Here is a 20,986-nt window from a genome sequence, read left to right as displayed (position 1 = left end):
ACAGTAAACATTCTTAAAAGGAAAAAAAAAAAAAAAAAACAGTGTAAACTCAAAAAAAAGTTTAAATTTTACTCCCCGTCGTTCCTTGCGCCGGGATCGACGTCGTTCTCGAAGGATTTTTTTTACATTCAACGGTTTCAGAATGCTGGAGCGAAAGTGAAGGGGTGGGGGAGGGGAGAGGGGGTGTAAATATTTGTAATTCTTTCTCGCCTCGAGACGCTTTATAAAATAATTAGCTTTCGGTCTGAGAGGTATCAGTTATTCCTTTATTTCAGTCCACGCTATCGAGAGCGGCGATTTATGACTTCCGTCGACGAGCAGAACCGAAAACCAAAAAGAAACCAGACGCGAGTTCCGCTTCACGCGAGCCGAGAGTTTTGTTGTTGTTTTTGTTAAACGGGACTCGGTTAGTAAAAATGTAACACTGTGTGTAAGCGTTCAAGTCTTCTGGGGTGGAAAGTGGAACACAAACAGCAGAGCGAGTTCTCTCTGAGCGCTGAGTCTCGTCCTGATCCGAGAGTCTCCGAGTCTTTTTCCTCGAGTTTTGTTTTAGTTCTTAACGGTTTTTTTTCCCCACCGGGTGTCTTTGTGTGGCTCCACACGGATTTGTTGATTTGTCTGTTAACAAGTTTTTTTTGTATTTTGTTTTTTTTTTTTTAAAAAAAACGCTCACAGGATCCAGGACTGTGCTATGAGACGTGATTGGAGTCCAACCTTGTTTGATTTTGATAGAGATAGAGACAGAGAGAGAGAGAGAGAGAGAGAGAGAGAGGGAGGGAGGGAGGAGGGGGTAGATCGAGAGAAATCACCCGCTGGGGTCTGAAACATAAAGTGCAGGAAGTGTCTCCCAAAAAAAGACCACCTTCAAATAAAAATAAAAAATGGAGAGATCAGAGCTCAACTTCATTTCTCTGAAGCAGTACCAGCAGTCTGAGTGCTCTCTCTCTATCTCTCTCTATCTCTCTATCCCTCTATCCCTCACTCCACACGGATGAGCAGGCCGTACAGTAGGGTTCCTCCTTTCTCCTTGGTGATCCACTCGATCTCCGTGTTGTTGAATCTGGGATCCAGCGGCTCGCCGATGCCCAGAGATTGAGGACCGACCTTGTAAGAGCCCGGACGCACGCACACCTGGAAGCCCACCTGGGCATGATGACAGCGCAGCGAGCGAGGGTCTCGAAATCTGCAGCACAGAGAGAGAGACGAGAAGAGAGAAACTCTGAGTCTGTTTACACACAACCGTGTGTCCTGATATAAACATAAACACTCTGAACCTGCGCAAGAAATAACCAGAAAATGTGACGAGTGTCACGAAGCTACAGGAAAATAATGACCGGGCTCGATGACGAGGACTTACTGCACTTTAGGGGCGAAGACCTCGAGGCCGGAGTAGCGCATGGTGGGGGAGAGGTGCACGCGGGGGATCTCCCTCTCAGGCGCGCTGTTCTCCTCCGGTTCGCTGTAGCTGCCGTGACCTTCGACCTTCACCGGGGTCGGCGAAAACACGGGCGAGGAGTCTGCTGAAAAGGACCATAAACACCGTTCGTTTCTCTCTTATTCACCGTGCAGTAGGTGTGTGTGTGTGCGTGTGAGTGTGAGTACTGACATGGAAGAAGCTGGCTGTGGTCCAGCGTGCGGCGCAGGGATCCGACACTCGTTCCGTGGTACGCGATGTGCCACTTCTTATAGGTGTTTGAGACGTCACAGTGTGGCTTTATCCTGTGATTCACACATTCATATAATACTCACTGAGATGAGCTGATACAAGCTGTACACTGTGTGTGTGTGGGAGAGAGTGAGTGAGTGAGAGTGTGTGTGTGGGAGAGAGCGAGTGTGTGTGTGTGAGAGAGTGAGTGCGTGTGTGTGCGTGTGTGTGCGTGTGTGTGTGTGTGAGTGGGGGGGAGTGAGTGAGAGTGTGTGTGTGGGAGAGAGTGAGTGAGTGAGTGTGTGTGTGTGGGAGAGAGCGAGTGTGTGTGTGTGTGAGAGAGTGAGTGAGAGTGTGTGTGGGAGAGAGTGTGTGCGTGTGTGTGCGTGTGTGTGTGTGTGCGTGGGGGGGGAGTGAGTGAGAGTGTGTGTGGGGGGAGTGAGTGTGTGTGTGGGAGGGAGTGAGTGTGTGTGTGTGTGTGGGAGAGAGTGAGAGTGTGTGTGGGAGAGAATGAGTGAGAGTGTGTGTGTGTTTATGTCTTAACGTGTGTGTGTTTTTGCTACTGTGTGTGAGAGCAAGAGCGAGAGTGTTTGAGTGAGTGAGTCTCCCTGTGTTTGTGTGCGTGTGTGTGTGTGTGTGTGTGCGCGCATGCACTGACTGACCGCAGGGCGAAGCGGCACCAGCCGAAGGGTAGAGCGTAGTCCCGTGGCGGCTCACCGTGCTTATAGTAAGCCTCATCACCACGCAGCTTATGGCAGGACTCGCAGTAGCACAAGTTATACTTTGTGTCCTCGTTAAAGTAACCATCTGAGAGAGAGAGAGAGAGAGTGTGTGTGTGTGTGTATGAGAGAGAGAGAGAGAGAGAGAGAGAGAGAGAGTGTGTGTGTATGAGAGAGAGAGAGAGAGAGAGAGAGTGTGTGTGTGTGAAAGAGAGAGAGAGAGAGAGAGAGAGAGTGTGTGTGTGTGTGTGTGTGTGTAAGAGAGAGAGAGAGAGAGAGAGAGAGAGAGAGAGAGAGAGAGAGAGAGTGTGTGTGTGTGTGTGTGTGTAAGACAGAGAGAGAGAGAGTGTGTGTGTGTGTGTGTAAGAGAGAGAGTGTGTGTGTGTGTGTGTATGAGAGAGAGAGTGTGTGTGTGTGTAAGAGAGAGAGAGAGAGAGAGAGAGCACGAGAGAGAGAGTGTGTGTGTGTGTGTGTGTATATGAGAGAGAGAGAGAGAGAGAGAGAGAGAGTGTGTGTGTGTGTGTGTGTGTGTGTGTGTAAGAGAGAGAGAGAGTGAGAGAGTGTGTGTGTGTATATGAGAGAGAGAGAGAGAGAGAGAGAGAGAGAGAGAGTGTGTGTGTGTGTGTGTATATGAGAGAGAGAGAGAGAGAGAGAGAGTGTGTGTGTGTGTGTATATGAGAGAGAGAGAGAGAGAGAGAGAGAGAGAATTAAAAGAGGTTAGAGAATAAAATGACACGTGTACATGAGGTAAGGCAGTAGCTCTAACCAGGCAGTGTGAGCAGGTCCTTAAATCTGGAGCAGAGAGCCTGGTACTCGCACGTCTTGTTGGGGTTCACCTCAGGAGGCGGAGTCCAGCACACACTCTCCTTTATTCCTGAAAAATCATTTTCATTCAAATGAATCTGATGAAAGTCTACTCAGGTAATCAGATCACATGCTGTGTCTTAGATCCGATGTCCACTCACCGTCCACCATGTCGGCTTTCTCCATGTCACCTTGGCAATGCACGTCTCCGCTCTCCGCCCCCACGGCCTCCATCTGGCTGGTCACTATGGTAACCTGAGGAGACGAGAGCAGAACATCTGCACAGGATACAAGAACTCAGGGAGTTTTATTTCTTACTACGAATTAGTGTGTGTGTGTGTGTGTGTGTGTGTGTGTGTGTGTGTACAGACCTGTTCACACTGGCCGTACAGGTCGATTATCGGGTAGCAGGGGCTCGGGATGTCCTGCACTGCCACACCCTGGTCCATCCCATTAACATACAGGTGGAGACAGCCGTTAGAGTCCACCAGCAGACCCAGCACCGTCCCCTCAGGACACGTGTCTAAATTTGGCCCATAGTTCTCACAGATCTGAGTGAGAGAAAAACAATACTGAGTGTGTGAGTGAGTGAGAGTGAGAGAGACAGACACACAGAGGAAGAGACAGAAGGGGTAAGAGAGAGAGAGAAAGAGAATACTGAGAGAGAAAAGGGGGAAAGGGAATACTGTGAGAGACATGCATACAGAAAGAGAAACAGACAAACCACCAAATCTAGAGAGACAGAGAGAGAGAAAGATTGAGAGAGAGAGAGAGAGAGATTGAGAGAGAAAGATTGAGAGAGAGAGAGACTGTGAGAGAGGGAGAGAGAAAGAGGGAGAGAGAAAGAGAGTAGGAGAGTGAGTGTGAGAGAGAGAGAGAGAGAGGGAGAGAAAGAGAGAGAGAGATTACATACTGAAAAGGAAACAGACAGTCAGACATGTCACCTTCAGTGAGTTGTGAAAGACAGAGTCTCGCTGTAGCAGCCAGACGGAGCGTTTAAGGCAGCAGGCTGTGGAAGGGAAGTTGAGGCGATCTGGTGAGTGACCGATCACACCAAGAGAGAGAGACGACGTCCACGACGTGTTCAATCTGTCTATCTGAAACTGAACATGAGGACACGAGACAGTGTCTCATATTTACACACAGTGAAGGTTCCAAGCTCCTTCTTTAAGATACATAGTGGAACCATAGTGGAAAAAAGAGCCTAAAACACTGAAGGTAAGACAAGCACTTGTTCATGAAGTAGTGTGTGTGTGTGTGTTTTCACCTGGAAGAGCTGCTGGCGAGGCAGAGCGTGCGCTGTGACCAACAGGCCCTGGTTATAACTCGACACTCGAGCGGCCGTCAGGTTCTGATTGGACAGCTGAATGTTTTTCCCATGATTCTCCAGGAAGGACATCGCCATGGGAACCATGGCAGACTCGCTCTCACACTGGACCAGACAGAAAACACAGATCAGTAAATAACAGCATCACATCACACATTACGTGTTGAGTTCAGTCCTGACCCCCTGACTGACCGGTGTGGACTCCTCCTCTCCATCACTGCAGCTGTCTGAGGAGAGAGACGAAGCTTTCACGCTGTCTGTGTCCTCTGCCAGAGTGGAGCTGACAACTGACACGGCCGTCACCTTCCCGTAAAGATCTAGCACCGCGTATACGTTCTGACACACACAGAAACAATGGTGTTACAACCAACTAACATGCTGTGTGTGTGTATAGGTTTGTGTGTAAGTGTGCGTGTATAAGTGTGTGTGTGTGTATGTATGTGTGTGTGTATAAGTATGTGTGTGTGTGTATAAGTATATGTGTGTGTATAAGTGTGTGTGCGCGTGTGTGTATAAGTATGTGTGCGTGTGTGTGTATAAGTATGTGTGTGTATATGTGTGTGTGTATAAGTATGTGTGTGTGTATATAAGTATGTGTGTGTATATGTGTGTGTATAAGTATATGTGTGTGTGTGTGTATATAAGTATGTGTGTGTATATGTGTGTGTGTGTTTAAGTATGTGTGTGTGTATAAGTATGTGTGTGCGTGTGTGTGTGTATAAGTATGTGTATAAGTATGTGTGTGTATGTGTGTGTGTGTATATAAGTATGTGTGTGTATGTGTGTGTATGTGTGTGTATAAGTATATGTGTGTGTGTATAAGTATGTGTGTGCGTGTGTATAAGTATGTGTATGTGTGTATAAGTATGTGTGTGCTTGTGTGTGTGTGTATAAGTATGTGTGTGTGTGTATAAGTATGTGTGTGTGTGTATAAGTATGTGTGTGCGTGTGTGTGTGTGTATAAGTATGTGTGTGTATATGTGTGTATGTGTGTGCGTGTGTATAAGTATGTGTGTGTGTGTGTGTATAAGTATGTGTGTGTGTATAAGTATGTGTGTGTATAAGTGTGTGTGTAAGTGTATAAGTATGTATGTGTGTGTGTATAAGTGTGTGTGTGTATAAGTATGTGTGTGCTTGTGTGTGTGTGTGTGTGTATAAGTATGTGTGTGTATATATGTGTGTGTATGTGTGTATAAGTATGTGTGTGTGTATAAGTATGTGTGTGTGCGTATAAGTATGTGTGTGTATAAGTATGTATGTGTGTGTATACTGTATAAGTATATGTGTGTGTGTGTGTACAAGTATGTGTGTGTATGTGTGTGTATAAGTGTATGTGTGTGTCTGTATATGTGTGTGTATAAGTGTGTGTGTCTGTATATGTGTGTGTGTCTGTATATGTGTGTGTGTGTGTGTATATGTGTGTGTGTGTGTGTGTGTGTGTGTGTGTGTGTGTGTGTGTACCTTAGCCACAGCAGTGGCCGCAGGTCCCAAGTCTTCTCCATCGATGAAAATGTGCATTGTGTCGTCACTGCATCTCTTCACACCCACTCTGTTCCCCACCTGCAATAACACACCTGTGTATTTACTCCTGCTGTAACACGCGGGCCCTAAACACCCCATAATACTACAGCTGATAAGACCTAGGATCATTATTTCGTTCTCTAACCGTAAGTCTGTCCAGCGAGCAGCCGAAGTTTTGCCTCTGTAGAATGCCGTTACGCCTGACTTCTGACCCGGCGAGCAGCCAGGTGACCTTTGACCTGAGCTGAGTGAGGGAGGGCGAAAGGCCGCTGAGGGGGCACGACGGGAGGTCCGGGGGCAGCAGGGTGGTCAAGCCGATGTGGAGCGACCCTGACCACCGCTCATCGACCTCGTTGATCTTCACCTGGAAGGGAAGAAATCAGAGCTCTAACGGCACCAGACGAGACGTTACAGTACGGATCGATACGAAGGCACAAATAAAAACAGAACGCCTTTCTCTCTTCCGGGGTCTCACCTCGAACAGTTCGTCCGTCTTGAGCTCCTTTGCGCTAAACACGATGGCGTGAGAATACCCTCCCACCCTGACGGCCTGGCAGCCGTCACCGAGCAACACCACGTTCTTCCCGTGTTTGTTGTGCAGGTGATGAGCCACTCCTGCCACTAGAGGGAGACATGCAGAAGGATTGTGTTCAGGGTTTTATTCATCCTGTTTAAAATCAAACACACACCCAGATTATATCAGCATAGCTTATATTTAACAGCTTGTGTTCAGGGAGGTCTTTAATGCTCTACCGCACACACACACACGCATACACACACGCACACACACACTGAGTACCTGGTGAGTGTATTGGGAAACTCTTCTCTGTGATGTTACTAGTACATAAGCTGTTGTCAAGAGGTCCAGATGAGCTAGTGATGGACACCTGAACACACTGACCATACAGATCAATCACAGCATACACGTCTGTGTGTGTGAGAGAGTGAGAGAGAGAGTGAGAGAGAGAGAGAGAGAGAAACATATTTGTATCCATGTATTTGTTTATGTTATTAATTTTCTAACGCACCTAAGACTTGGCAATAAAGTAACACGGGGGGATACAGACAGATAGATAGAGAGAGAGAGGGAGAGAGAGAGAGAAAGAAAGAAAGAGAGAGTGAGAGAGAAAGAGAGAGAGAGAGACACAGAGAGAGAGAGAGAGATAAAGAGAGAGAGAGAGAGAGAGAGAGAGAGACACAGAGAGAGAGAAAGAGAGAGAGAAAAAAGAGAGAGAGAGAGAGAGAGAGAGAAAGAGAGAGAGAGAGAGAGACAGAGAGAAAGAGACAGAGGAATACCAAGAGATACAAGGACAGATTGAGAGACAGAAAGACAAGAGAGAGATACAAAAGAAGGATTGTGGGAAAGTAGAAACAAAAGTTTTGGCACCTTTACCTGGCGGTAATCCGGTACACGCCACGCCCTGGTCCACTCCATTTATGTAGTAGTGAAGATCTCCGGAGGCAGAACGCATCATTCCGATCCTGGAGCCGGTCCCCAGGGAGTCCAGATCACAGCCGTAGTTGTTCCTCATGGTGTTCCCGTCCTGCATGATCGCTGTGCCGCTGTAACGGGGAAGAAAAGAGAAAGCACAGGCATGAGGAGCTTCATCGCAGGATATGGATCTGGATACTGACTCGCAGATGCCAGTAAAGACTGGATTGTAGATTTCAGTACAAATAAACATCCCATGTTAAAAACGTCCTACATATACGTCCTACAAACGTCCTAAATATAATGAGCGATAATGTAACTGTCTCGGCTAAGTGTGTATTCTAGGCGCATTCGTATGAGTCAATCAAACTATGACAAACACGTGGTTATCAGTTCACATCCACCTTCGCAAGTCTCGGTCCGTGTGACTTAGTTTTGTTTCTGTAAATTGAGAATTAGGCTGAAGGGGAAACGGAAGTAAGTCCTCCCAAACGGAAGTACGTCACTCGCAGGTGATCTTTCACCCAGGCGTCTCGTCGGGTCTTAAAATGCGCTGCTGCTGCCAGCGAAAATGCAGCAAACAGTAAACGCTGTTTTTTGTAGCATAACCGTCGTAACGAGTTTTTTCGTCTTCTTTTTCCATTTCAATAACCCCAAAATGAGGTCAGAAATATTTGCATTTTGGGTGGGAGTAGAAAGATCGGATCGATATTCGATTCGCCGAGACGCATTTATGTGGCCTAGTGTTAATTTCGTCAGACGAGACGAGACGAAATATGTTCGTCAACAACCTTTTTTTTCTAAATTAACATGCATTATTGTTGACGAAAAAAGACGAGTCGAAAATGTTTTGTATAAAATAAAAACGTAGATAAAATCTCTCTTCATTTTCGTCTACAATTGTCTCTGCTGATGAAAAAGCAGCCTAAATCGCGCTGTTTAGTGTGTACGTAGAAAGAATTCGTCCACACGTCGCTCAAAAAAAAAGTCCACCCCTGGTCTAGTCAGGCTTCTTGTGTTAAATTATATTTCCTGTCGCTGCGCAGGATCTTTTATTGTACATGACAGCTTATGTCCCGATGACCGGTCTTTGCATTACGATTAAAAACAGTATCAATAAAGTAAAAAATGTGATGTGCGGTCAAGTTCGAGTGAAACATGTGAAACACTTTTTTTACTGAAATGTTTATCAGTAATAATCTCAGTAATAATGTGTTATTTTAAAAAAAGACTACAATTTTTTTTGACTAAAACTAGACTAAAATTAAAAGACCTTTAGTCGACTAAAACTTGACTAAGATACCTTGAGTTTTCTTTTGACTAAAACTAGACTAAAATGACGAGACTTTTAGTCGACTAAAACTTGACCAACAAAAAAAAGATATGTGAATGTCTAAATATGACTAAAACTAACAAGGACATTTGGCACAAGACTAAGACTAAATTAAAAATAGGTGACGAAATTAACACTAATGTGGCCTAATATAAATGGAACAGTTTTAACAAATCAGATAGATATTATGAAGCGACCAGGTGTAAAAAGACCCTAAAATCCTAGCAGCAAAACCTGAAATTTCGACTCATTGCTTGTGCCACGTTCAAACCCCTGACATGTTTGAGGACAGAGCGTCTGGTGTGACGTACCTCAGCATCCAGGTATCGTAGTCGATGTCGGTCATCGTATTGGGGAACTCCAGCTCCTCTGGTCTGATCGCGGTCACTCCTAAAATCAAAAGAATGCATTTTAACTTCATTTTAGTCACCTGATTACATACAATTCACTTCTGTTTATTTTTATTTACACTCACACGTTTATGCTTCCTGGAACTAAGCGCTCAGCTAACATTTAGGTCAGGATTGAGAATTTACAGCTACATCATGTATTAATGTTACTACACGTTACTTCCTGATGTAATATAAACAGGAAATAATCGCTCGTGAGGTTTTAAACTGCATAAAACACACGATAAACAAAAACACAGGATGAAATTAGTTTCAGCTTTCACATTGGACCTGAAACATTAAACTGAATCTGTGTCATTTAACCGATTCATTAAACTGAATCTGTGTCATTTAACTGATTCATTAAACTGACTGAATCTGTGTCATTTAACTGATTCATTAAACTGAATCTGTGTCATTTAACTGATTCATCAAATATTTAGAAATGTTTTTGCTTTTTGAAGATATGCGACATGGCGGATATTTAAATTTTCTGTTTACTGGACAAAATACAATTGAATTAAAATTAATTGAATTCGCATCCTCATCATCATCATCATCTTCATCATCATCAGGGTTTCTTGTATTATTTCGTCAGATCAGCTCACCTGCCTCTATTGATCCTGACCAGCGATCCACCATCTTCTGAATCACAATCTCAAACAATTCACCATCACGAAGGCACCTGTTAACACACACACACACACACACACACACACACAAACCGTTTCATACAGGATGTGCTGTTTCAGGTGAGAGTGTCTTAGCAGTGACAGCATTAGTGTATAAAGGTGGCTCCAGATGATACCAGGCAAACAGCGTAAATAAAAAAATCAAACGTTTGGTGAGCGACGTGTGAGCGACGTGCGAGCGTCGTGTGAGCGACGTGCGAGCGTCGTGTGAGCGACGTGCGAGCGACGTGCGAGCGACGTGTGAGAGACGTGTGAGAGACGTGTGAGAGACGTGTGATGCGCGATAACGTCGGCTCTTTTAGTGTATCCTTTTAGTGTACCACTTGAAATGTTAGTTTGCATCTTCACCTTTATCTTCAGCAGCACTTTTCATTTATTATATCAAATATCATTCGTATTCTGATCATGTTCATGTTCACTCTGACCAGGGCTTTAGCTGGAAATTACCCTCGTATTACCGTAGCAAAAGTTGTACGGTGAAACCCTCAGCTCTGTTAACGCACCTGTTGGAGATGACAATAGCGTCGTTGAACTCGCTGCGGCAGTTCTGACGAAGAGCCGTGCGGCCGCCGTTGGTGATGACGGCGTTGGTGCCGTGCAGATGATGGAAGCGAAGGTCGCTGGCCGCACTGACTCCGGTGACAGAACACGGGCTGCCGGGGGACATGGTGACGGGACCCTCTGAGCTATCCTCAGGGAGAGGGGGGAGGTCGGCTGGACGAGACACACACAGAGAGAGAGAGAGAGAGAGAGAGAGAGAGAGAGAGAGAGAGAGAGAGAGAGAGAGAGAGAGAGAGAGAGAGAGAGAGAGAGAGAGAGAGAGAGAGAGAGAGAGAGAGAGAGAGAGAGAGAGAGACAGAGACAAAGAGAGAGAAAGAGAGAGAGAGAGACAGAGACAAAGAGAGAGAAAGAGAGAGAGAGAGACAGAGACAAAGAGAGAGAAAGAGAGAGAGAGAGACACAGAGAGACAGAGAAAAAGAGAGAGAGAGAGAGAGAGAGAGAGAGAGAGAGAAAGAGAAAAAGAGAGAGAGAAATAAAGAGAGAGAGAGAGAGAGAAATAAAAAGAGAGAGAGAGAGAGAGAAATAAAGAGAGAGAGAGAGAGAGAATGTTCATGTTTAAATACCGCAGTGATGTTGTGTGTAGTCAGTCACAAACTGTACCTTTCTTCCTTTCTCTCTCACCCATATCGTCCATGATGGTTGCCTGAGCCGCCTGACCGTACAGGTCCACTACGGCGTAAACGCTGGGCGGAACGTTCCAGGCTGCCGGACCCTGGGGAACTCCGTTAACGAAGAAGTGCAGGCTGCCATCATCCTTCCGCACCACACCAACAGTGTCTCCAGCCTGGTGTACACACACACACACACACACACACACACACACACTGAGCACTAGATATAAATGAATGAATATCTTGTGATGTGTGAAACTTTTAGCATACTTTTAGTCGGTCCAGGTTGTGTCCGTACTCGTCTAGTATCGTGGTTCCGTTGTGCATCACTCCGTTTCCTGTCATCATCCATGTCCCTGTGAGAGAGAACAGGAGGTGAAGAGAACAAACTGTGTGTAGAGAGACATTATGAAGTATCACAATATGGCACATACCTGAGCGCAGGTTGGTCATAGTGGACGGTAGCTGTAGGTAGGCGGGGTTATGTGTGGTCACGCCGATCTCGATAGACCCCGCCCACTTGTCCACCATCTTGTCGATGCGCACCTGAAATACTTCGTTGGAGTGCAGCGGCCGATTACTGAGCACGACTCCGTGATTAAAGTCGTCTGTTGCGCTGTAAAAGATCAGAAGAAAATGATTCATTAAAGGATTTTATGACATTTTATTTACAAAGTGTAAATACAGATCAATAAATGTTTAATAAACAATGATAATAAATCATCACTGAGGTCGCAGCGCCGTCCTGCCGTCGCCGATGATGGCCGCTTTCTGCCCGCAGTTGGTGTGGAAGAGAAGCCGGTCCGGGGCTTCGGTGTCTGGGGTGAGCGAGAGGGCGGGTCGAGGGCGGCCCACGTCGGGTGACAGAGCTCTCATGATGGCGTTGTTGCGACGTAAACGATCGCTGTGGTTGTGATTGTGGACAATGGTGACTTTTACCGCCATGCCGTAGAGATCCACTACACCGTACACCACGCCCGGGGTCTGGTTAGCAGCTACGCCTGGGAATATTACACACACACACACACACACACACACACACACACACAGCAAACTTTTTAAGTCTCATGAATTTAATGCATTTTCCATTTTTATTACATTAAAAACTATAATATAAACAAAAACAATAAATGCACGAAGGCAATCCTAAGAATAAAATAAATAAAGTTTTAAAATAATATTGAATTAAACAAACTAACACATAGGTGTTAAAGATGGGGTCTCCGTTGTTTGAGAAATGCTTCAGAAAACTGCGTCGGGCCGCCAAACAAAACAAAAACAAAACTAACGTGTAGCCAATGAGCAGAAAGGGGCGTGTCTTGTGAATATGGGCGGAGAGAGTGTTCAGTGTGCATGTGTGACATTAGCAGAAAGCGGTTTTAACATTGACATGGAGGATAAAAACAAAGAAAGAAAGTGAAGAAAGGCTTAAGATAAGGTAAGAAGTAGGACGTGTTAATATAGGATCAGCTTTCCAGTGCTGGAGAGAACTGAACGTATTCCACGTGAAACGGAGTTAAACCTTTTACGGTAAAACACACAGTACTACAAAAACACATTTGTATTACCGTAGTATTACTCATTGAGTTCATTTATTGATTAAAATATACCCTCAATCAGCTGCCCCAGCAGGTTCCGCCACCCTTGTCTGGGTTATACTTGGGTTATACTTGTCTGGTGTATGTGTGGGGCAGAGCTATCAAAACAGGGGTGGGACCAATTTGGGTTAGGGGCGTGTTTGTTTTGGTGATTTCAAATGTCAACATTGGCTTTCAAACAACGGAGACCCCACCTTTAATCTAAAATCCACCCAAAAACAGGAGTCAGGATATAAACTAAGACTTTTTTTATTCGGCTAATGTTTCCTTTGCACTTATATTTATGATCAATATGATGTCCCGAGTTTGAAACAGTAAATAACTGTAACACTAATCAGTCCCTTTATATCCTTGTGGTATTCTGAAGTGACTGAATACAGGCACCTTAACCAGCTTTAATCTCCACAGTGAATTATGCCTCCATCAGGAGTCACTGTAGATAACAGCGTCTTCCGGATCGATGGACATAAATACGGATGTTTTCGCTCACCTTGGTCTATGCCGTTGATGTAGAAGTGCAAAGCGCCGCTGGCTTTCCTCATCAGCCCGATATGATCCCCTTCCTACAGATAACCAACAGCAACACTTACGGGGTTAAGAGACATAGTGACTTGTGCTACAGCAGTGTGTGTGTGTGTGTGTGTGAGTGAGTATGTGTGTGTGTGTGTGTGTGTGTGTGTGTGAGAGTATGTGTGTGTGTGTATGTGTGTGTGTGTGTGAGTGTGTGTGAGTGAGTGAGTGAGTGAGTGTGTGTGTGAGTATGTGTGTGAGTGAGAGTGAGTGTGTGTGTGAGTATGTGTGTGTGAGTGAGATTGAATGAGTGTGTGAGTGTGGTGTGTGTGAGATTGAATGAGTGTGTGAGTGTGGTGTGTGTGAGATTGAATGAGTGTGTGAGTGTGGTGAGTATGCGTGCGTGTGTGTGTGTGTGTGTGTGTGTGTGTGTGTGTGTATGTGTGTGTGTGTGTGTGTGTGTGTGTGTGTGAGCAGAAATGTTACCTGAAGCTCGTCCAGGCTGAACTCACAGTACTCCCTACGTGTGCCCTTGCCGTTGGTCAAAATCCCACAGCCGCTCATCATAATGGTTCCTGACAAGACACGGATCCCAAGAACATCAAATATCTCTGAACAAGACCAGAACTATGAGCTATTATTATTATTATTATTATTATTATTATTATTATTATTATTATCATCATTAATAAAGACCTGAGCGTAAGTTGGTCATGGTCGCAGGATAATCCAGATTGTTGGGGTTGTGCGTCGTCACGCCGATCTCGATGGATCCGGACCATTTATCCACCAGTTTATCGATCCGGATCTAACATGTGGTACGGCAGAAACATGCAGGGTTAATGTAGCAGCACACAGAGCATTTTACATCCTGAGATACGGCTCCAGAAAAAATAATAAAAATAAAATAATAATAATAAATTAATCAATTCTCCAAAATCCAAGTAAACATGACATGTGGACAAAATAACAAAAAAAGATCCAGACCTCAAACAACGCACAGAAAACGAGCTCATGTTCGTTATTAATCATCAGAGCACTAATGTTTAACTTCTGGTTTTAGTTTTAAACCATTGTTTAGAGGAATAACCCTGATTTCCTGGCACGAGATCCACCGGACTTTCACTGTGCCGTTAGGTTTAGTTATTATTAAAGGTGCGTTTTATTCTCAACATTTATATGAAGGATGAGTTTTTCCTCCTCACATGAAAGTCTTATATATCATATTTTCTTTACAAATTTTTTTAAATAGGTTTTATAGTGATGCTTTTTTATAGTAATAAATATCTTTTTTTTTTTTTAAATATATACACTAAGTAGGTTTATATATTAGGTAAGTAACATTATAACTATTACACACACACACACACACACCTCAAACATCTCGTTGTGTTTGAGTGGGCGGTTTGTCATGACCACGCCGTTGTTGAACTCGTCCAGCGGTCTCCTCCTCTCGGCCGTCTTGTTGTTGTTGCTCAGTTTAATCAGAGTGCCGCACTTCTCGTGGAACAGCAGCGCGTCGTTGGTGGTCATCCCACTGTTGCTTACCGCCGTCACCGTCCCTGCCCCATTTCCTCCTCCTCCTCCTCCTCCGTTTCCTGAAAGGTTGTTATTGTTGCCCTCTCCTCGACCTCCGACCCCGTTCTGGTTTACTCCTCGAGATCCGTTACTGCTTCCTGTTCCCCCTCTGGATGAGTCTGAACTTCCTCCTGAGCCACCGGCTCCGCCTAAACCCGAGTCGTCTCCACCCTCGTCTTCCGAGCGGTACAGCGACACGATGGCGTTGTTGAACACGTCAAATAACTGGTGCTCCGTGAGGACTGGGGAAAAAAAAGGGACACAAAACAAAATCAGTCAAAAGTTCAGAAATATGAATGTTGAATGAACTTTAGTAGAAATTTGTCAAAGAAATCTTCGAGATTATTAAACACTTGCAAATCGCATGTAATTACATTATAAAATATAAGAGCCAATCAGGTGTGAATATGCAAATTTACTTTTAACTTTTCTAAAAAAAAAAAAAAAGAAAAAAGAAAAAAAAAAAAACAGTAATACGGCTGTGCATTTAATTAATTTGAACATGAACACAGCTGTAGCTTTAACGTGTTATAGAATGGCAAATGTAACGACAGGTCATTATTTTACAGGAGACAAATGATCTGCTTTGGGAATATAAAGAAGTTTATAAGAAGTTTTGTTTTAGTTTAAAAGCAAATTTAATTTAATAAATCAATACCTGTGTCTGGATCGAAGTTATTTGGGAATTTGTCTGGTCGGCTGTGTCTGTGTCCTCGTGTAACTTCGGGCGCTGAGGATGAAAATAAAATCAGACGGAACGTGTTATAGGTTTAAAAAACAACACATCATAATTTCCTATAATTTCGAGTGTTGTGTGTGCATACCGTCCTCAGCCGAGCCGTTCACGGCAGCAGTTATAGCAGGGACGGCGGGTAGAGCCACGCCTCCTGTTCTGTCCTCATGATCCGGCATGAGAGCAGCCGGAGACGCCGCGGCAGATGCCACCGCAGACGCCGCCCTGTCCGCCTCTCCTGTCTCCACTAACTCCTCCCAATCTTCGCTCTCTGTGTCCAGCGGAGGCTCGCAGCTGACCACGGTGACCTGAGTGCACTTGCCGTAAAGGTCCACTACGGCCCACAGACGCGAGGGCAGCCCGCTGGCTGCCGGACCGCAGTCCTGCCCGTTCACCCACAGGTGCAGATCCCCCCGGCCGTTCCTTTGGATCCCGACCCGGTCGCCTTCGCCTAGCTGGTCTAGGTCACGTCCATACTCCTCCAGAACCGAGCGGCCGTCCTTCAGCACGGAGCAGCCGGACACGATCCACGAGCCACCCTTCAGTCCTGTCGCGCTGCTGGGGAAGTCGAGAGCTGCTGGGTCCAGCGCGGTCACGCCGATCTCTATAGAACCGCTCCACGAGTTCACCTGCACACAGGAGGCCAATGAGATACTCACATCATGTGTTCAAATTCAAATCAACTTGATCCTTCTTTTTCACAGTCAGAAAAAATAACATTCTACTGGAATAGTGCAACATTCACGGGATATTTAATATCATAATAGTCCACGTAAACACAGTAAACACAGCGATCTAAAGCTGAGACTTGACTGGGTTCAGTAAAAAGTCTGAATGGAGAAATGCTTGTGAGAGAAACGAGATAAATGACAATACAGTCGGTACAATCAAACAGTCAGTGTGCTGTGAAGAATACGTCAGTGCAGTGAATGAACAGTAACGTGACAACAGGACAAATCAAACAAAGGTTTGTACGAGCACTTACACTGAAGAAGCGTTCTTATCCTCATGCTCCTGAGCGTGTTTACTTTTATACATGAGAGCTAAGACTAAGGTAAACCTCGATTTGATCGCCTTAAGATTTTCATGGATTATTACACTATAATATCTGGAATACAGTGGAGTTTAAACTGCCTTACCTCATTATCCAGAGCAACTTACAGCAATCTTGGGGTCAGCTGACAGAGCATAGCAATCTTTGTATTATTATTTAGTACTATTATACATTACTTACATATTCATTCATTCATTCATTCATCTTCTACCGCTTATCCGAACTACCTCGGGTAACATTTTTATTGTCTTAGAAGCGAATCAAAATATCTCCAACTTCTATTTTCCAGCCTTTACCCTTATAGTTCGTTTCATGCTCCGAGCTGTCAGGGCGCTTTACCTTATATGGATTTTTGTGGGCGTCACTAAATGCAAATGAGCAAATGCAAATATCACGAATGCACTTTGGATTTTAGATGTGATCAACAAACGTACACAAGCAGGGAGAAAATCAGCATTTCTGAATCGCTCTCTCTTAATTAGTGTACACTCTCAGACGAAAGCCGAACAATTAATCCCTCTGTAATTGCAAATACTATTGTCGGGCTCCTCAATAGATAAACATAATTCAGTGTCACTGACGACCTTTCTCGATTAGTTATCGGGAAGTGATATTATATATTTTCCCGAACAAAGGATGGCTGTTTTATGATTATGATTGTGTTACAGTTCAATATTACATGAACATCTTACATGATGTTCTCGATCGAAGGTTAACGTCTCGTTTAATACGTTTTGTATTTATACGGTGATATAATTGTTATATTATATGAATGCACTGGGTTTGGGTTTGGTGAGAAACATCTATAGGAGACGATTACGACAAAGGTCACATTACAGCTTTGGTTTCTGCGCCTAGAGTCACTTGTAAACTTGTTCACTCAGTTGTTGCACACAGATATTTCTATAAAACCGAAGCTTTCGTTTAGTAAAAATAAAATAAAAACATTCCTTTTTTCATCTGTCCAAACAGTCCCTTTTTCAACCAGGTTAGTGTTTTAGTTGTAGTGCTTAAAATCCTTGTAGTTTAGAACAAAACCGAAGTGAACCGTGTTTGAGTCGAAATGATTCGACTCGCTGAATCATTCTCAATTCTCATCACTACAGGAAACAAGTCACAACACTTTGGACGATCATCACCTGAGTTCCTTCCTCTTCGGTCCTGCACATCCACATCTGCTCATCTAAGTGTCAATTTAACTTACGTATAAATAGAATTAAGTAATTCTTTTTGCGAGTCACAAGAGACGACTCAAGAGTCGAAATAATATGACTCACTTCTACGTTTCCCCAGATAAACATAACCACGCCTATTTGTTTACGAATTGCTTACAAAAAATTAAATCATATCGAAAATACAACAACAAAATATTTATGTTTAAAAAAGTAAACATACCTAGTAACTTTTTAATTCCTAATATGGCTCCAGGGTTTTATTTACACTAACATTAACTTAAATTGCTTATAGTTTATATTAAAAATGTAGCTAAAACATGACATTGTCGCGTCGCATTGGCATAAAGTGTTTTATAACGCGTTATGAGTTTATTTATTATTTTAATGACTGTCGTGTTAGCAAACAAACTGTCAGTCAGAGAACTAGCTAAAATGTTGCTAAGATTTTAGATGGTAAATAGTCAAAAAAAGGTTTTTAAATGTTAAATTGGTAAATAAACACTATTAGATTTGAGCTGTAACATATACTCACTTGTCTAAAGTGTTTTTATAACGTTATAATCCTAATAAAGGTTATTTATTAGCTAATATTACCGCATCTCTGGTCATGTCTAGAGAGCTAAGCTAGTTTATTATTCCTACCCGTTTTCAGATAATCCCGCCTCCTATTTCATGATTGGACAGTTCTTCATATGGCGTAAGATCTACCCAATAAAAAAGCAGAAACGGAGTAATAAACGCCCCAAAACTAGTGCAATGGGCGTGTTTTTATCTTAAAAGCGGTGGGTTGAAAAAACACCGTCCTTAAGCTAAGCTAGCAGCTGTAAGCTAGACTAGATTTCCAAATGTCTCGAATGTAATAAAGTAGCATGATTAAAAAACCGAAAGCTCACAGAGACGCTGTTTAAATGTGTGTAAACATTTTATGAAGATGTCAGTGTCAGATATTGGCGTTATGAAAGGCTGTATCCCAAATGAACAGTATGTGCACTATGTAAGGTGTAAGTGTTAGTGTTCAGACCCGAGGCCCCTTCGCTACCTAGTGCACTTGTGTAGTGGGCGAGAAGTGGTTTGGGCTGCAACCCGTTACTGCAGACAAACCGACGGCTACCTTTAGCCTGATGAGGCGACTTGTTTACCTTCTTGTCGATCCGAACCGTAAAGACATCGCGATCCCGCAGCGGCTCCCGGCTGAGCACCAGGCCGTGATTAAACTCCTGAACCGGCTGGTTTCGCTGCGCCGTGCGATTCGAGTTAGACAGACCGATCAGTTTTCCGCTGCGCGGATGCAGCTCGGCCGCCATCTTCGCTGGGGCGGCGCACTTCACGACACCTCGTTTGACGCTTTGCGACAAATGGAAGCGTCAAACGGCAGCTCAGGTTTCTGCAGGGCAAGAATGATGATGATGATGATGATGATATGGTGATGATATTGTGATATGATGATGATGATGGAGATGATGATGATATTGTGATATGGTGGTGATGAAGAAGATGATGATGATGATGGAGATGAAAATATGGTGATGATGATGATATTGTGATATGATGATGATGATGATGGAGATGATGATGGAGATGAAAATATGGTGATGATGATGATATTGTGATATGATGATGATGATGATGGAGATGATGATGGAGATGAAAATATGGTGATGATGATGATATTGTGATATGATGATTATGATGATGATGATATTGTGATATGATGGTGGTGGTGATGATGATGATGATGATGATGGAGATGATGATAATATGGTGATGATGATGATGATGATGATGATATTGTGATATGATGATGATGATGATGATGATAATATGGTGATGATGATGATAATGATGATGATGATGATGATATTGTGATATGGTGGTGATGATGATGATGATAATGATGATGGAGAAGATAATATGGTGGTGATGATGATGATTATGATGATGGAGATGATGATATGGTGATGATGGAGATGATGATATGGTGATGGTGATGATGATATGGTGATATGGTTATGGTGATGATGATGATGATGATATGGTGATGATTATGATATAGTGATGATGATGATGATGATATTGATATATGGTGATGAGGATGATGATGGAGATGAGGATGATGATGGTGATGATGATGGAGATAAATGGCTGCATGAATGAATGAATGTCATGGTAACATTGAACAATTTACATTATAACACATTAACACCGTTTGTCACATAAAACAAAAAGCAATGAAAACTTTAAAGATGTGTAGTTTATTTAAAGGTTTTGTAAAAATACATGAGCTTGTTTTAACTCAAGATGATTTTTTAAATACATTTTTTAAAGTATTAGGTTTGAGAGAATAAAGAATATTCTTTACAAAATAAATCATTATATAATTGCATAGATAATCAAACTGTTGAACACAAATAAAAAGTCACAGTACATAAGAAGTGCAAATACACAACAGTGTGAGATGAGAACAGGACAATAAACACACAGAATAAAAGGAACACACAGGACAATACAGTGATGTACAGGAAAGCTAAAGATCCTGCAGTCTTATATTCGGAACCATGATAACTGGAGTTCTGCTGATTGGATTAGGCATTGCCCTGGGTTATCGAGAGAATCAGAAAAAGGTAACAGCTGTTCAAAATCTCCCAAAGCGGCCTGTCATGATCGATGCAGTGGGCAGAGCGGTCAGCACTGAGGCTGGGACTAATAACCGCAATATGGATAACATCACGATGAAGCTTTGGTTAACATCACGGAGAAGCTCACTACTTTGGAAAGAAAAATGGATCGATATGGAGACCAGAATGGACTAAGGGAGTAGTCGTGTAAATTGGGTCTACTCGCCCCAAGACCAAACAATCCCAATCTTATCTGCTTTCGGCTCCCTTCAACCAGCACTGGCCTCGGCCAAGGCCGCTGTTGGAACAACAATTCCCCTGGAAGAGCACTGCAGCGTGACGCTCTTGCGTTCCTTTCCCCACTTCTACAGACACCTGCTGATTGTTGACTCTCTTTGGGACCTAATCAAGGTTGTCTCCATGTCAATTTGCTGTGTATCGCTATGACAATCTTGCGGACTGAGGCACCAAGATTTGATGCCGGGAGCAACGACTCTCCAGGCCTACACTTACATACACACACACACACATATAAAGATATGCACTCACCCCCACCCCCCATCCCACGCCTTTGCCGCTTTGTACCGCCAGTCTGACAAGCGGGTCTGTGACCAGCTCCGAAGATAAAGGCTGCAGGACCTGATGGCTGCTTGCCTGTGCTGGATTACCTCCACCCCCCCACTCCTCTC

General features: G+C 43.7%; 1 protein-coding gene across 5 annotated transcripts; it reads right to left on the bottom strand.

The window, feature by feature from the left end:
- Nucleotides 1–143: 143 nt before the first annotated feature.
- Nucleotides 144–19,026, bottom strand: neurl4 (neuralized E3 ubiquitin protein ligase 4). Of its 5 annotated transcripts, none has more exons than XM_060894330.1 (29): nucleotides 18,822–19,026; nucleotides 15,545–16,082; nucleotides 15,379–15,450; nucleotides 14,517–14,962; nucleotides 13,839–13,950; nucleotides 13,629–13,717; nucleotides 13,123–13,195; nucleotides 11,762–12,035; nucleotides 11,469–11,650; nucleotides 11,305–11,390; nucleotides 11,045–11,207; nucleotides 10,366–10,576; nucleotides 9,779–9,855; nucleotides 9,093–9,171; nucleotides 7,404–7,579; nucleotides 6,816–6,944; nucleotides 6,492–6,637; nucleotides 6,162–6,380; nucleotides 5,957–6,055; nucleotides 4,688–4,831; nucleotides 4,436–4,600; nucleotides 4,113–4,271; nucleotides 3,540–3,719; nucleotides 3,330–3,423; nucleotides 3,131–3,238; nucleotides 2,308–2,452; nucleotides 1,607–1,719; nucleotides 1,358–1,520; nucleotides 144–1,183 (listed from the first exon to the last, which is right to left on the bottom strand). In XM_060894330.1, exons 1-29 carry the CDS (start codon nucleotides 18,984–18,986, stop codon nucleotides 979–981), a joined length of 4,812 nt encoding a protein of 1,603 aa, XP_060750313.1. In that variant the 5' UTR covers nucleotides 18,987–19,026; the 3' UTR covers nucleotides 144–978. The 5 variants fall into 5 exon arrangements, with proteins under 5 accessions (XP_060750313.1, XP_060750320.1, XP_060750329.1 ...); XM_060894337.1 differs by having other exon boundaries at nucleotides 1,358–1,517; XM_060894346.1 differs by having other exon boundaries at nucleotides 7,410–7,579.
- Between the last annotated feature and the right edge of the window lie 1,960 nt (nucleotides 19,027–20,986).

The sequence above is a fragment of the Tachysurus vachellii genome, chromosome 2 (genome assembly GCF_030014155.1).
Source record: "Tachysurus vachellii isolate PV-2020 chromosome 2, HZAU_Pvac_v1, whole genome shotgun sequence".
Lineage (NCBI taxonomy): Eukaryota > Metazoa > Chordata > Actinopteri > Siluriformes > Bagridae > Tachysurus > Tachysurus vachellii.
This window is presented reverse-complemented; position numbering and strand designations above follow the sequence as displayed.

Excerpts from the sequence above, each read along its gene's own strand:
- neurl4 (XM_060894322.1), bottom strand. The coding sequence starts at position 18,986 with ATGGCGGCCGAGCTGCATCCGCGCAGCGGAAAACTGATCGGTCTGTCT. Across the intron at positions 13,718-13,838 it reads CATGACCAACTTACGCTCAG|GAACCATTATGATGAGCGGC; the intron begins GTCTTTATTAAT and ends GTGTCTTGTCAG. Across the intron at positions 11,651-11,761 it reads AGGACGGCGCTGCGACCTCA|CGCAACAGACGACTTTAATC; the intron begins GTGATGATTTAT and ends GATCTTTTACAG.